Below are 15,865 nucleotides of genomic sequence, written 5' to 3' on the forward strand. Positions count from 1 at the left end.
TTTAACTAAGTGCACACACACCTCAGGCTGCCTCCCCCACCTCTAAGATATATGTATATGTTCCTTTCATATTTGTCAACGTCTGAAACAGGGTTATCTACACTTATGTTAAGCAAGCAATCATCTTCCAAGAGCAGGAGCCTCCCATAATTCTGAAGGGTTTGTTTTAAGTGTACAGTGTACTACATTTTTAAAAACTATTCCCCTCAGTTTTATCACACAGAATCTCACTTAGCCAGCTCCAGCTGCTGCAGTTTTGAGAACTAGGATTAACTTTTAATTGGACAGAACCACCAAAAACAACCTGATGAAATAAAATTAAAATAAACCTTGGCAGGGGGACTATCAGAATGACTTCTAGACATAAAAGCCAAAGCATACTTCAGATATAGCTGAAATAACCAACTCAAAAAGGCTGGGGACAACAAAAGGATGCTCTAAAAGGAAGCCAAATCAGGAGGACATTGCCTTTGCTTTATCTTCTGCCCTTCATTTTAAGTAGCCCTTCATTTAAAAAGATGCTTTCTTCCGCTCAACACTACAGATTCTGCAAGTCCCTTATTTTTGATGTTTTAACCTGGGCCAGAGTCCCAATTCGGACAGAGGCTATTGAGATGGATCCCTTTCAAATTATGTTCCTATCTTTTTTTAGTCTTTGACAGATAATCTTCAAAGCCTGGTTTGAAGGCATATCCATCCTATGCATAATGGGAAAGCACAACACTTCATGAAAACCAACCATATTTTGAGGGATAACGTCTCGATCTTGAGCAAAAGTCACACATTTGTTGCACTATGACCGGGTCACACAGAAAGGCCTCCTGCTATTTTTCTTTCCCTCTCCACACACCCCAATTTGCTTTTAACGGAGGCCACACCTGCAGTCATTGAGCTCTTCACACCATACTGCTGATTACTGTTTATGCTGAAGACTGAATGAGACAGAGAGAAAGCGAATGGTCTGAGACATATATGGAGAGGGTCATGGGATTCTCTTAGAAAAACCTCCCATTCTTCTTCTTCCTCCTCCGTTGCTGCTAAAGGGAAGCTCCCTCTTCCTGCCCACCCCATCACCACAGAACACCAAATAAAACTGCAGGGTGCATCCTAACATTGCCACCCTCCATCACTTGGACCCGTCATCTTCACACTTCCCCACCTACCCCCACTCCTCCCCTGTCCTAGGCAGGTCACTTTTACTCTGAAGCAATACAACTTTTCAAAGTTAATTCAGCAGCATGTTATTTTGCAGCCTTGATTTCCCAGGTAGAAAGACCACATCCTTCAAAAAAAGCAAAGGGATTTTTCCTCTCCTCAGGTCTCCAGGCAAGGAGTGCAACATTCTTTTCCAGCATCCCTCAGAACTGCCTAGCATAGGAAGTTTTATATATTTGCACCCCACTTTTAAAAAAAGTTCCTTCTTCCAAGGGGGCTCACAAAGAACAAAAGTGCAATTTAGGAAAGGGGATGGGAAGCTGGTAGTCTGAAGACAATGGAATCAGAACTCAGCATTAAAAAGGTACTTGACTGAGATGAGAAAATCAGTAATGTAGTGGGAGCATCTGTCCAGCGGAGATGCTTCCAGATGGAGGTCTCCTAGCACTACCAGTTGAAAGACACTGTGCAGCTATTCCACATTTCACTCCTTAATGGATGTTTTTGTGGTAGGAAAAAAAAGGCAGGTGAGGTGGAGGAAAAACATGGGAACACGATGTCTGGACCACCCCACAGAACTCTGTGTGTGAGGCAGGATGATTGCACAATAAAAGTCTCATTTGAAAGTGCCCTTGGAGGGCATGATACATTCAAAACGTTTTTTTTACCTCTTTACTTATCAAAACCTTACTAATAGTTAGAGTTCTGTGGAAAAAATCGAGACAAATTCATCCCAATAACATTTAAATAAGTATTTCCTTGAGACCTGTTAGGCAGAAGCTAACTTGACACTCTGAGGAAGTATGGCATGAAGGCCACAAACCACCTTCAAATTGTTGTTGTTGTTCAGTTGTTCAGTCGTGTCCGACTCTTCGTGACCCCATGGACCATAGCACGCCAGGCCTTCCTGTCCTGCGCTCTCTCCCGGAGCGTGCTCAAGTTCACATTCATTGCACCGGTGATGCTATCTAGCCATCTCATCCTCTGCCGTCCCCTTCTCCTTTTGCCTTCAGTCTTTCCCAACATCAGGGTCTTTTCCAGAGAGTTTTCTCTTCGCATTAGGTGGCCAAAATATTTGAGCTTCAGCTTCAGTATCTGTCCTTCCAATGAGCACTCAGGGTTGATTTCCTTTAGGATTGACTGATTTGACCTCCTTGCAGTCCAGGGGACTCGTAAGAGTCTTCTCCAGCACCGCAGTTCGAAAGCATCAATTCTTCGGCGCTCAGCCTTCCTTATAGTCCAGCTCTCACAGCCATACATTACTACTGGGAAAACCATAGCTTTGATTAGACGGACCTTTGTCGGCAAGGCGATGTCTCTGCTTCTTACTATGCTGTCTAGGTTTGCCATAGCTTTCCTCTGAAGGAGCAAGCGTCTTTTAATTTCATGGCTACAGTTACCGTCTGCGGTGATCTTGGAGCCCAAGAAAGTAAAATCTGTCACTGCTTCCATTTCTTCCCCTTCCATATGCCAGGAAGTGATAGGGCCAGATGCCATGATCTTAGTTTTTTTTAATGTTGAGTTTCAAACCAGCTTTTGTACTCTCCTCTTTCACCCTCAACAAGAGGCTCTTTAGATCCTCTTCGCTTTCTGCCATTAGGGTGGTATCGTCTGCATATCGGAGGTTGTTGATAATTCTCCCAGCAATCTTAATTCCGACCTCTGATTCATCCAACCCGGCATTTCTCATGATGTACTCTGCATATAAGTTAAATAAGCAGGGTGACAATATGCGGCCTTGTTGTACTCCTTTCCCAATTTTGAACCGATCGGTTGTTCCGTGTCTGGTTCTTACTGTTGCTTCTTGACCCTCGTACAGGTTTCTCAGGAGACAGGTAAGGTGGTCTGGTACTCCCATCACTTTCAGAATTTGCCACAGTTTGTTGTGATCCACACAATCAAAGGCTTTAGCGTAGTCAATGAAGCAGAAATAGACGTTTTTCTGGAATTCTCTTGCTTTCTCCATGATGCAGCGAATGTTGGAGATTTGATCTCTAGTTCCTCTGCCCCTTCGAAACCCATCTTGTACTTCCAGTAGTTCTTGGTTCGCATACTGCTGAAGCCTAGCTTGTAGGATTTTGAGCATCACCTTGCTGGCATGCGAAATGAGCGCAATTGTGTGGTAGTTTGAACACTCTTTGGCGTTGCCCTTCTTTGGAATTGGAATGTAAACTGACCTTTTCCAGTCCTGCGACCATTGCTGAGTGTTCCAAATGTGTTGGCATATTGAGTGCAGCACTTTAACAGCATCATCTTTTAGGATTTTAAATAGCTCAGCTGCAATACTGTCATCTCCACTAACTTTGTTGTTAGTAATGCTTCCTAAGGCCCACTTGACTTCACTCTCAAGGATGTCCAGCTCAAGTTCAGTGACCGCACTCTCATGGCTATCAGGGACATTCAGATTTTTCCTGTATAGTTCTTCTGTGTATTCTTTCCACCTCTTCTTAATCTCATCTGCATCTGTTAGGTCCCTGCCTTCTTTGTCCTTTATCATGCCCGTCTTTGCACAAAACATTCCCTTGAGATCTCCGATTTTCTTGAAGAGATCTCTAGTCTTTCCCATTCTGTTGTTTTCCTCGATTTCTTCGCATTGTTCATTTAAGAAGGCCTTCTTGTCTCTCCTTGCTATTCTCTAGAACTCTGCATTCAGTTGGATATATCTTCCCCTTTCTCCCTTGCTTTTCGCTTCCTTTCTTTCCTCAGCCACTTGTAAAGCCTCATCAGACAGCCACTTGGCTTTCCTGCATTTCTTTTTCTTTGGGATAGATTTTGTTGCTGCCTCCTGAACAATGTTACGGACCTCCGTCCATAGTTCTTCAGGCACTCTGTCTATCAGGTCTAATCCCTGAAATCTATTCCTCACCTCCACTGTATATTCATCAGGGATATGATTTAGGTCATACCTGAATGGTTTAGTGGTTTTCCCTACGTTCTTCAATTTAAGCCGAAATTTTGCAACAAGAAGCTCATGATCTGAGCCACAGTCAGCTCCAGGTCTTGTTTTTACTGACTGTATAGAGCTTCTCCATCTTTGGCTGCAAAGGACATAATCAATCTGATTTCGATATTGACCACCTGGTGATGTCCATGTGTAGAGTCGTCTCTTGTGCTGTTGGAAAAGAGTGTTTGCTATGATCAGCGGGTTCTCTTGGCAAAACTCTATTAGCTTTTGTCCTGCTTCATTTTGTACACCAAGGCCATGCCTGCCTGTTATCCCAGTGATTTCTTGACTTCCTACTTTAGCATTCCAATCCCCTATGATGAAGAGGACATCTTTTTTTGGTGTTAGTTCTAGAAGGTGTTGTAGGTCTTTGTAGAACCGATCAACCTCAGCTTCTTCGGCATCAGTGGTTGGGGCATAGACTTGAATTACTGTGATGTTGAATGGTTTGCCTTGGATTCATACTGAGATCATTCTATCATTTTTAAGATTGTACCCCAGTACTGCTTTTCCCACCCTTTTGTTGACTATGAGTGCTACTCCATTTCTTCTAAGGGATTCTTGCCCACAATAGTAGATATGATGGTCACCTGAATTAAATTCGCCCATGCCTGTCCATTTTAGTTCACTGATTCCCAAGATGTCAATGTTCAGTCTTGCCATCTCATGTTTGACCACCTCCAGCTTACCTTGATTCATTGATCTGACATTCCAGGTTCCTAAACAATATTGTTCTTCACAGCATCGGATTTTCTTTTCACCACCAGACACATCCACAGCTGAGTGTCCTTTCGGCTTTGGCCCAGCCGCTTCACTCTTTCTGGAGCTACTTGGAAATACCTTCTGCTCCTCCCCAGTAGTATATTGGACACCCTCCGACCTGAGGGGCTCATCTTCTGGCGTCATATCTTTTAGCCTTGTGATACGTTCCATGGGGTTTTCTTGGCAAGAATACTGGAGTGGGTTGCCATTTCCTTCTCCAGTGGACCACATTTTGTCAGAACTCTCTGCCATGACCTGTCCATCCTGGGTGGCCCTGCATGGCATAGCTTATGGCTTCACTCAGTTACGCAAGCCCCTTCGCCACAACAAGGCAGTGATCCATGAAGGGGACCTTCAAATTAGCAGAAATTAAAACAGGATGCTTCAGGCGTGCAAAGTTCCCACATGTAAATCTAATGGACAAGATGGACTCTCACCCTCCTTGCCTCTGATCCAGAGCCTATCCACTACCCCCTTGCACCCCAGGCCACCCACATACCCAACCATTCCCCCCTTCAGAGTATTCATTGCATCACCACTACAGAAGGCTCCCCATGAAACTATCGCTGTCCACATTCATTCATTCATTTATTAATTACATTTCTAAACTGCCCAATAGCCAAAGCTCTCTGGATGGTCCACATCATCTGTCCCTGTGTTTTCCCAAGGCTGCCTTTACACTACAGAAAACCCCTGCAGTCCTCCTGTTCAGGAGCCTTTCCGTGTTTATTGTGAAAGGAGAAGCTTTTAATGTTCATGGTTCCATAGAACTTGGTGAAAAGCGCCACCTAGTGGCTGTTTTAATCATGTACCATTCCGAGTTAGAAAAGATAGTTAATTAGTTCCAGATCTATTTGAGATGGAATAACCAGGAAATACCTCACCCGGGAGGTTAACAACATCATGAAAAGGATGCACAAACTTCCGGGAGTGAGCAATCTCGATAGCAGGATAAAAGCTCCGTGTGAAGGAGCCCCAAGTCACTGAACAACATACCCCTACATGTGGTCACTAACAGCAATGGGCAGCATCTGCTTGTCTTTCCTTCAGCAAACCTCTACTGTGTCCAGAACACTGACAAAGGATGTGCCAACACAGGTCAGGAATATGAAAACTGTACAGTGAGTTTTAATGCTAGGTAGCTCAAAGCCATCAGGAAGTCTGCTAAGTATTTATACCTGGGGGTTGCCAGTGGCTTTTACTACCTCCAGAACCCACAAGCCTCCATGTTATCGCAGTTAGAAAGAAGTAGGAGCTGCAAAAAAACGCTGCAGTGTGGTGTGCTCCTGTTCAGGGTTCCATCCCACCATGCCCCAGACAGGCTTCTGGGCCCACTGAGCATGCTCAGTCTTCACTGAACTGTTCTGGCATCCCTCCCCTATGAGTTTTCCCCCTAATTACTTTTTGTACTACTGCAAACCTTGGGGCATCCCACGAGCCTGCCAATACTAACTTGTTGGGGAAGGTGCCATTTTGGCTATGTAAGAATCCACACTTGTTTCCTTTACCAAGTTCGCTACAGGATACTGTGAAATTCTGCGGAGTCCACAGTTTGGTGCTGGCAGAATGAATACAGAAGAATACTCTAGATAATGTTCTCTGAATTTCTCCAAGCTCAGTTTGGCGGGGGGGGGGGGAGAGACAAGAGGATTAAAACACTGTGCATCATTTTGATTTGTCTGGCAAATTCTGGAAATTCAACTTACTAAGCCCACGAGCGTGAATCACCATCTTCATCAGCACCATCATCAATCATAATTGTAGGCTCCTTGATCTGTTCACTTCTGCCAGGAGTTAAAGCTGTTATATTAATATTCCTTCTTCAAGGAGAAAGAAGACCTAAATTGATGGGGTGAGAATGGTAGGGAACAAGCTCACCTCCTCCCTATGAGTTAAATCAGGGGTGGAGAACCTCTTACAGCCCAAGGGCCAAATTCAATTTTGGAGAAGTTTTGGGGGGCCCTATTCCAGTGGTGAGAGGGGCTGAAGACAAAAGAGATGGGGCCAAAAATACAAAATATCAGCATGTTGTAGCTTAACATTCTTACTGCCAGCAACTAAGCCTTAGGAGAGGTGTTTCAACCTTTTAGAATGCGGGTGCACAAATGCCAAGAAACCACCAAACAATCAGTGGTTGGGGGAAAGGAAGAGGGGCCAGGGGAAGGGGGGGGCTATCTGGGAAACGCCAGAGGGTCATATACAGCCCCCAGGCCTGAGGCTCCTCACCCCTAAGTTAAATGATTTCACTAGTGAAGTTGTATGAAGCTGTAAAGCTTAATGAAAAGCAGTTTTGTATTATCCTTATTTTTGCAGGTAGAAGAAAATTACCAGTAAGCATTACCCTTCTAAATATACACTTGCCTCTTCCCTCAGAATCCTCAAGAATTAGAAGCACTGGCTCAAGACCTGGAATAGCCAAGGGCAAGCCCAAAGAAGGCATTTTATAATGATCATTTGGGGTTGCGGGAGGTGTCTGCAAGTCATCCACTTATTTGCACGGCAGACTGGTGTAAGCACAAGCAAGACAACTTGCAGAACCAAGGAGAATGTCATCATGCAGAGTTTTCCCACATCAGCAGAGACAATCCTGCATGAACATATGTATCAGATAGTCACAACATAATGCTACTGAAGTGTTATTCAGCAACTGGTATTTAAACAAAGTGTCTGATCTGCAGCCAGCCTACAGAGCTACCTGCTTGTATTATTACTCAATTCAAACACTTCAGATAGGGCTGGATTAGAAACAAACAATTGGACTTATTCTTATGTTATCCTTTATATGCACAGTTAACACAAAATGAAAAATATTCCCACTCCAGTTTCTGGGAGCCGTGACACGGTCCTAAATGGCATGGGCCCTGCATACCATGAAGCTGATGTCCCCCTCACCCCCAAGCCATTTCTCAGTTCTGCCCAAAACACCAAGTTATTAATCTTGTGCGAAGTCTGTTCAATAGCAACACAGAGAAGTATGCAGCGACTGTACCACAGATGTCAAAACTCCTTTTCCCTTAAGATTTTTATTGGTAGTCTCTGTTTTATGGATTTTTATTAAATATGTTCTTACTGATTTTTATTGCATCCACTTTGTGTGGTTTTTTATCTTGTATGCCACCTTGAGAGGGTTCCCCCTTCGAGGCAGCCTAGAAAGAATTTTAAAAACATAAAATAATACATAGGAGGCCAAAAGTTTGAGCAATGCTGTAAGAAACCTTATTTGGCTACTAAAAGCTATCCCAACGTTAAATTGGCATGGATTATTCTCCCCACCATCACTATTGCTTCCTGAAATCTCAAGATGGGGACAAATTCCAATATTAAAGGTGTAATCCTATGGATGTTTAGACAGAATAGCTGGCTGGGGAATGCTGGGAGTTGTAGGACTTTTTTCTGTTTCAATATGCATAGGACTGTCCTCTTAGATTCTGTTTCTAATTGCGCTGTTTGAGTACATCCTCCTTAACATGGTAACGTGTTGCTTCCCCCCCACTTAAAAAAAAAAGAGAGAGACGTGTTTAGAATACTGCATGCAGTTCTGGTCAGCCCATCTTACAGGCAAGAGTAAGGCCACTAAATTATGATCCTTGAGAAGGAAGATTCAGGCTGCAATCCTATACAGACCTGTCAGCTGTTAAACTCAGTGGGACATACTTCCAAAGACACCTACATAGGATCGCACTTGTAGAGCGCCTGTAGGGTTCATTAAAATTGAGATTGGGGGAGAGGCACCTGAGGGTTGACTTAAAAGCAGTTTGTAAAAACTCATGGACCACACAGAGGGTTGTATCCAATGTCAGTCTAACTTAAGTCCCATTCATTTCAGTGGTCTACTCTAAGTAGCAGTAACACTGGATACAATCCAAAGGGATTGGGTCGAGCTGTTATACTATAATTTGGAGTCAGACACATTCACACACAGTTTAGGAAGAAATGTTAAAGTCTTACGCCAAGACTAACTGGAGGCACCACGGACTGAATGTGGACCTTCTGAATGGGATATAAATGGGACCAATGCTGAATAACCCACCCCAGAGATTCTTCTGACTCCAAACTTTGTTCATATTTTACTGTTGTCATTTTGCTCTTATTTCTTATGGATTGAAACAAAGCAGATGGTTTCCCTATGGGGAGAAAAGCACAAACATTATAGAGGACACCCAGAAACTTAATTCACACACAGGTCAGACAGGATTTTCTATCAAAGCAGACCACACAGTCTAAACTGATCTGTTCCTTCACTCTAAAGCGAAGCCACATCATTGTCTGATATTCTGCAGAGTAATACTTGGAGTTTACATATACTTTATGAATGGATTGAGGTGCATCACATGCATTTGCTCAGTAATCCTGTTTTTAAAGCAGGTCAGTATCATCATCTGTACCACCAGCACATTTCAGGAGAGGGCTGAGACTGAATAAATGGCAGCTTAGCTAAGGCCAGCTGGTGGAGCCTTCCCCAAATCAGCATCCTCCAGATGTGTTGGACCGCAATTCTCATCATGCCAGTTTGGGTAAGGCTGGCCTAGCAAGTTTGTTGACTTCCCAAGTCACAGCTTAGGCCTAGTCCTCAGTGTAGTGATCAACCTATGCCTGTGTTGTACAGCTTCAGGATACATGTAGGAGACTCAGGTGATTGAATGTTCCTTCATACAATGTTCCTTCTCTGCACAAAGAAAGCTAGCATGTCAGGGAGAAGCATTCTAGCCTAGCCTCCCCCTGCAAATACACTAGTTCTCTCTGTGGCAGGACCAGCCCTATCATTAGGCAGAGTGAGGCAGTTTCTTCAGGTGTTGGATGCTAGCGGATGGGCAGCAGTGATGTGTTGGAGGACACAGCTGTGAGTACTAAGCAGCCATTCCTGCACCTCCCTTGTTGTCCTCAGGTATGGTGGAGGACACTGTCCCATCAACAGTGATGGCTTCTGGATGGGGAATGGGAGGGGGCACCATTTTATTCTTTGCCTCAAGTGGCAAACTGTCTTGGCCCAGCCCTCCTGGGTGGAGGAAGTTTCTGTAAAGCAGGGCAGTCAAAGTGAGTTGGAAAGAGGGGGAGTAGGGGAAAAAACTCTTGCAGTTGATCCTACTCATGCTTACTTGGGAATAAATCCCAAGTAATGGGGTTTACTCCCAAGTAAGTGCATTTCTAGACACAGAGCTCTTCGCAATAGTAGTCAAAAGGCCTGGTGCATCTATTATGTCTTTCCCTCTTTAATTGATGTTTTGAAGGAGAAAAAAAGGACAGACAAAGAGGTGGGAAAACAGGGGAGAGTGAGAGGTGGGAGACTATATCTGGAACCCCCCAGCTTGTAAAAACTCTGCTAATGAGCAAGAAGATTGCAGAATAAAAGCCTCGCCTGGAAGCACCCCCAGCCTCTGCAGAGATAGGAAGACTTAACTTTGCCCCTGCCCCCCCTCCCCCTCCTCCCCCCTCCAGAGAGCAGTGCACGAAGTCATTTACCTTGGCGGAGAACAAGTTTAGCTCCAACCAAACCCTTCAGAGGGGGCACGAAGCGCGTGACCCACCGAGGCAGGAGGTGGGGGAGGGCAAAGCAAGGGGGCGGCGGGAGAAGAGCCGAGCCGAGCCGAGCCAAGAGCGCGCGGCTTGGAGGAGGCAGACTCCGACTTATCCAAGGCCCTGAACGTTCCCAAACGCACTCAGGGAGTCCGCGGGGTGCAGCCGCCCTGCGGAAAAGGAAGGCAGGAGCGAGCGAGAGGTTCTGCCCGCGGCAGTCCGCCCGCCAAGGCTTCCCTTGGACCTCCTCTCGAGACTGCCCACCTGCACCGGCCCAGCGCTTCCCGCCGCTGCCCTGCCGCCTGTGTGCCCAGCCCGGCAGCGCCGACAAGGGAGGGAAGGAAGGAAGGAAAGGGCCGGCCCCTGGGCTTTGTACCCTCGGGAGCCGATGGCCGTGCCGCGGTGGAGCGCTCCTTCGCAGCCTCACCTCTTGTAGCCTACGACGGTCTCTGGCGCAGCAGCGCTAAAGCCTCGCTGCCCGGCAGCTCCGGGCAGAAGGCAGCTCCCCGAATGGCTGGGGGACGCCGGGCGGCGGTGGCGGTGGCGGCCCCCGCCTCATGGTGGCTGCGGGCAGGCGCCACCTGAGCCGGATTCACACCTGATGATTCCCAGCACGTGGGCGGCCAATGAGCCGAGAGGGCGACCCGGAGAACAGCCGCGGTGGAACCCCCGTTGCCAGGGCCACGGAGGGCAGGTCCCAGGTGACCATTATCTATCCAAGGGAGCCGTGGCGGGCTTCCCGCTCCGCGCGGTTCCAGGCGGGAGGCTCGGTCGCGCGGTGATGAGTCAAGGCCGCATCTGCGCTGCGACGTGAGGCCGAACCCGGCCCTACCGTTAGGCCAAGTCAGGCCACTTATCCTGGGAATGGCGGGTGGCATGAACAGGCAGCAAACTGTTCGTTATTTAATGTGTTGTTACTGTATTTCCACTGCCAGGGAGATGTGCTTGTCCATACTGCCAGCTCCGAGAGGGGGGCCGTTTGGCAAGGTACCCTCAGCGCCCCCAGTCCGTTTAGTAGAGATGGGTGAACATGTGCGGTTAGAGCTCATCGATGTTCCCCAAATTCCCCTTCGAAGTTCATTTCACCTTGTTTGGGTTCCTGAATGTGAGTGTTTTTTCCCTCCAATTGGGAAAAATTCGCATTTTTGACTGGGAAAATATGCACCTTCCCCCCATGCGCTAAAATGCGTCTTTTTGAAAAATGTGCATTTTTCAAGTGGGCTCACAGAAACATGGACACATTTTCTCTGAAAACGCACGCATGTTCATGTTCGGGGTTGCAAACAGGGCTTGCTCGAGTGTTCTGAGAGTGGAAATGAGATTCTTGTACATCCCTCCCTCACTGCCCTGTTGCCAACTACTGCTGCTGCTGTTCCTCATCATTGCGCTTACTTGCAGAGCAGAGAGCCCGTGGATGTTCACTTGTGAATCGCCCCGGAAGAGGAAATGCATAATCAAAGAAGAGGACACCGTTTTGCATAAAATGTGCAGATGCAAATGTATCTGTATAGATGCAAGTTTAGAAATAACTATTATAATTTAAATAGAAATACCGTACATCTCTCCATAGGGGGGAAGACTGTGACCAGGTGACTAGTGTGCCTTGCTCAGTCTGCTGTCCAGGTGCTGTTGATGGGCAGTTTCAAGGGCCAAGCTCTCTCTTTTTATTGTTCTTTATCTTTAAGTGGGACTTGGCTTGGACAGCCCTTCAAACAGAGGGAGGCCTTCAAAATAGAGGACAATCCTCTGGCAACCCTTGAAATAGAGGACTGTCCTCTGTTAAAGAGGACACATGGCCATCCTAGCAAACAGTAGCTCCTACCACTCCTTCCCTCACCACTGCTGTTTGCTTGTTTATTTGCTTGCTCCCTTTGGGCCAGAGCAAGAGGTGGGTGAACAACATGTTGTCATGGTAGAGAGGGTTCTTGTCAGTGGGTCCTGTGTTTAGCTTGGGCCTTTAGCAGGTGCCTGACTCTTGATGCTGCCCCTGCTTGTGGGTTTTCCACCTCAGATGCTGAAATAACATAGCTGGCCTTGGGTACTATGCACCCTGACCTGTGGTGGGGGCGGGGGCAATAATGTTGTTGGCTGGCTCTGTTACCCTTCTTGCCCTGTCTCTGGCCCAGTATTACATTCATGCATACTCTGTCCAGCAAGCACGAAGATTCCATAGAGAATGCTTCACCCTAGAATCTGTGAAGAAGGTTGTTTGGAATTTGCTACCACAAGATGTAGTGATGGCCACCAACTTGGATGGCTTTAAACGGAGATTAGACAAATTCATGGAGGAGAAGGCAATGGCTACTGGTCCTGATGGCTATGCACTACCTCCAGTTATCAAAGGCAGTATGCCTATTTACTCCAGTTGCTGAGGAACATAAATGGGAGAGTGCTTTTGCAGTCATGTCCTGCTTGTGGGCTTCCCATTGGGACTGCTGGTTGGCCACTGTGTAAAAAGAATGCTGGACTAGATGGACCTTTGGTCTGATTCGGCATGGCTCTTCTGATGTTCTTGTATTGTCAGTTATCCAGGGGGAAAATGGCTTGGCCTGTCCCTGTATGTTTCATGCTGAAGTGCCTGACTTGCAATCCACCAAGCCAACCTTGTATTGTGTCCTGCCAGGTGCTTGACAAGCCCACCCCACCCCACCCCCTGGTTTTGCAGTCCAAGGCAGGGGGTAGAGCCCATGGCTGCCATATGTGGTTGATGGGCTGCATTTGGATGGGTAGATCCCAAATGGTGATTTAGCGGTACAACGTAGTGGGCAGAAATCTGGAGGTGAAGCTTTTCACTGTAAATGGGATACCTGGCTGTGTTGCCAGAATTCCAGCTTTATAAATGTCTTAGAAAAACAGCCACTTCCTGGATGCCTGGAGGTAGCTTGGCAGCTGCGCTGATCTATCCTCTGTAGTCCTGGTGACACCATCAAGAGCCCCCTTCTCCATGAATTCTTAATTCATTATTAATTCTCCATGAATAAATTATTTCTGGAATTTAAAATTGAGTGTTGCCCATCCAGTCCAGTGATTATCCCCCACTTCTGTTTTAGTAGTAGCATCACCGATGCAATGAATATGAATTTGAGCACACTCCGGGAGAGAGCGCAGGACAGGAAGGCCTGGCGTGCTGTGGTCCATGGGGTCACGAAGAGTCGGACACGACTGAACAACAACAACAGACAGATACCTTATAGTTAACAGAATTTCTAGCAGATGGTTTGCTCTGCTGCATTTTAGTTAAAGATTCCAACAAGCATAACTGGATATAAAAATTGTGTTCAAGGGCACAATCCTACGCATGTTTAGAAAGAAGAACTCCCATAGGAGTTGTAGGACTTTTTCAGTGTAAACATGTATAGGATTGCGCCCTAAAATGTGTTAATATACAGGATGAAGCAGATTAATTCCAGAAAGTGAAGCTGGTTTGCCAAGGATTTTAGCTGCAGAATATAGATATTGATGAACAGGACTGAAGGAACCAGCCAATACTGATCGAGATCAAGACACTATTCTCTTTCTGAACCATTCAGCAGTCTTTGTGCAATGCTTTCATCTACAAGTCCTTAATGTCTACATTGCTCAGTCCTGGGGGGGTGTCTCCACGGGCGATTTGCTGGAAGCTGGCTGCGTTTGGAGGTCGTTTGGGGCACATGCAGGCTGCCACCCCAAAGCTTTTTGCGGGAAAAACAGATTTCCTGAGACTACTTAAAGTCTGGTTTTTTTTCCTGAAGTCGGGCTCTCTGCACTATGGTTGTTGTGTGCCCCAAACCACGCATTTATTTTGGGCATGCTAGCCCTGCCCAGGGCTGTGCCTTTCACCATGACCCAGGTCAACGGGTGCTTCCCGTCCCTGTGTTTCCCAGCACAAACATATGTGTGTCTACTCAGAACTAACTCCCATTGTGGTCAATGAGGCATGTTCCTGAAATGCACACTCCTGAAGTTACCGAGATTCCCATGAATCCAAATAACACATTTAGGAGCCTTAAAGCTATGTTGAAGCTGCATGTCTTTGATCCCTGTTTCTTTGTTTTTCAGAAGTAATTATTTTGCAGCTTCACTTTTTTGCAGCATCAGGAGCTTCCAGGGGAAAGGAGAATGGGTTCAAAAAGGGGGCTGGTGGGAGCCAGGGTGCTTCAATTATTTAGAGGGTTAACTCTCCTAAAGGCTGTGAAGTGCTCTGTTGAAGCTGCATGTGTTTGATGTCTGCTTCCTTGCTTTTTGGAAGCAATTAATTCACAGCTTTGCTCCTTTGCAACATCTGGAGCATCAGGAGAGGGAGAGGTCTGCAGCTGTGTTTCTCTAATGTTTGCTTAGCTGTAAGAAAGGATGGGGGAGGGGGGAAGCCTCTCACATTGGAGGGAGGGGGAAGCCTCTTGCATTGGTTGATCAGCCCCTGCCAGTCTGATGATGTTCACGCCAACCCCGCCACTCCACCTGGAAGTATGTTACTCTGAAGTGATTTAGAATGGTACGGTGCACTCGTTTGTGGAGCTATGCACAGACCAAAATCGATTCCCTGAAAAATCCGGGTAATCCTACATTTGCTTCTCCTCTCATTGTCATGGAGATCCCCCCCCCCCCCCGCCAACATAACTAAGTTTTAGGAGAGGCATTTCAACCTTTTAGAATGGGGGGGTCACTGGAATGCAACCTAGAGACAAGGGCTGTACCTTTAATGCTATGCATACATGCAGTACAGCCCCAATGTGTCAATTTTGATGAGTTCAGTGGGACTAACTCCAGTGTAAAAGGGCATAGGGTTGCCACCTCTAGTACTAGGGTATAAGTACTATAAGTAATAAGTAATATATATAATATATATTATATATAAGTAATATATAGTACTAGGGTATTTTGCAGGGAATGCTGATCAAATTTGCAGATGACACAAAATTGGGAGGGATAGCTAATACTTTGGAAGACAGAAACAAAATTCAAAGTGATCTGGATAGACTGGAGTGCTGGGCAGAAAACAACAGAATGGCATTTAATAGGGACAAATGCCAAGTTCTGCACCTAGGAAAAAGAAACCAAATGCACAGTTACAAGATGGGGGATACGTGGCTCAACCACACTACGAGCGAGAAGGATCTTGGAATTGTCGTCGATCACAAGCTGAATATGAGCCAACAATGTGATGTGGCTGCAAAAAAGGCAAATGCTATTTTGGGCTGCATTAATAGAAGCATCGCTTCCAAATCCCGGGAAGTACTAGTTCCCCTCTACTCAGCACTGGTTAGGCCTCATCTGGAGTACTGTGTCCAGTTCTGGGCACCACACTTTAAGAAGGATGCAGACAAGCTGGAGAGGGTTCAAAGGAGGGCAACAAAGATGATCAGGGGACTGGAAACAAAGCCCTATGAAGAGAGACTGAAAGAACTGGGCATGTTTAGCCTTGAGAAGAGAAGACTGAGGGGAGATATGATAGCACTCTTCAAGTACTTGAAAGGTTGTCACAGAGAAGAAGGCCAGGATCTCTTCTTGATC

At 46.2% G+C, this 15,865-nt stretch overlaps 1 protein-coding gene across 16 annotated transcripts in view; it reads right to left on the bottom strand.

Moving 5' to 3' along the window:
• Positions 1 to 11,182, bottom strand: part of LOC146359036 (phosphatidylinositol 3,4,5-trisphosphate 3-phosphatase TPTE2-like) — a 40,169-nt gene extending 28,987 nt beyond the window's left edge. The window contains exons 1-5 of one of the 16 annotated variants that reach the window (XM_084826408.1): positions 10,803 to 11,003; positions 10,322 to 10,545; positions 8,892 to 8,985; positions 7,932 to 8,007; positions 6,568 to 6,645 (exon numbers count right to left, since the gene is read on the bottom strand). In XM_084826408.1, the coding sequence (XP_084682534.1) occupies positions 6,568 to 6,617 (50 nt within the window). In that variant the 5' untranslated portion in view covers positions 6,618 to 6,645; positions 7,932 to 8,007; positions 8,892 to 8,985; positions 10,322 to 10,545; positions 10,803 to 11,003. Of the gene's footprint in view, positions 1 to 6,567; positions 6,701 to 7,931; positions 8,008 to 8,809; positions 8,986 to 10,321; positions 10,702 to 10,802 lie in introns of those variants that run through there. The other 15 variants (XM_084826350.1, XM_084826380.1, XM_084826357.1 and 12 more) reach the window with 15 other exon arrangements.
• Positions 11,183 to 15,865: the final 4,683 nt, after the last annotated feature.

Source organism: Heloderma suspectum, chromosome 1 (assembly GCF_057233095.1).
Source record: "Heloderma suspectum isolate Gila_16-S chromosome 1, 16-S_ref, whole genome shotgun sequence".
In the NCBI taxonomy this organism is placed as follows: Eukaryota; Metazoa; Chordata; class Lepidosauria; order Squamata; family Helodermatidae; genus Heloderma; species Heloderma suspectum.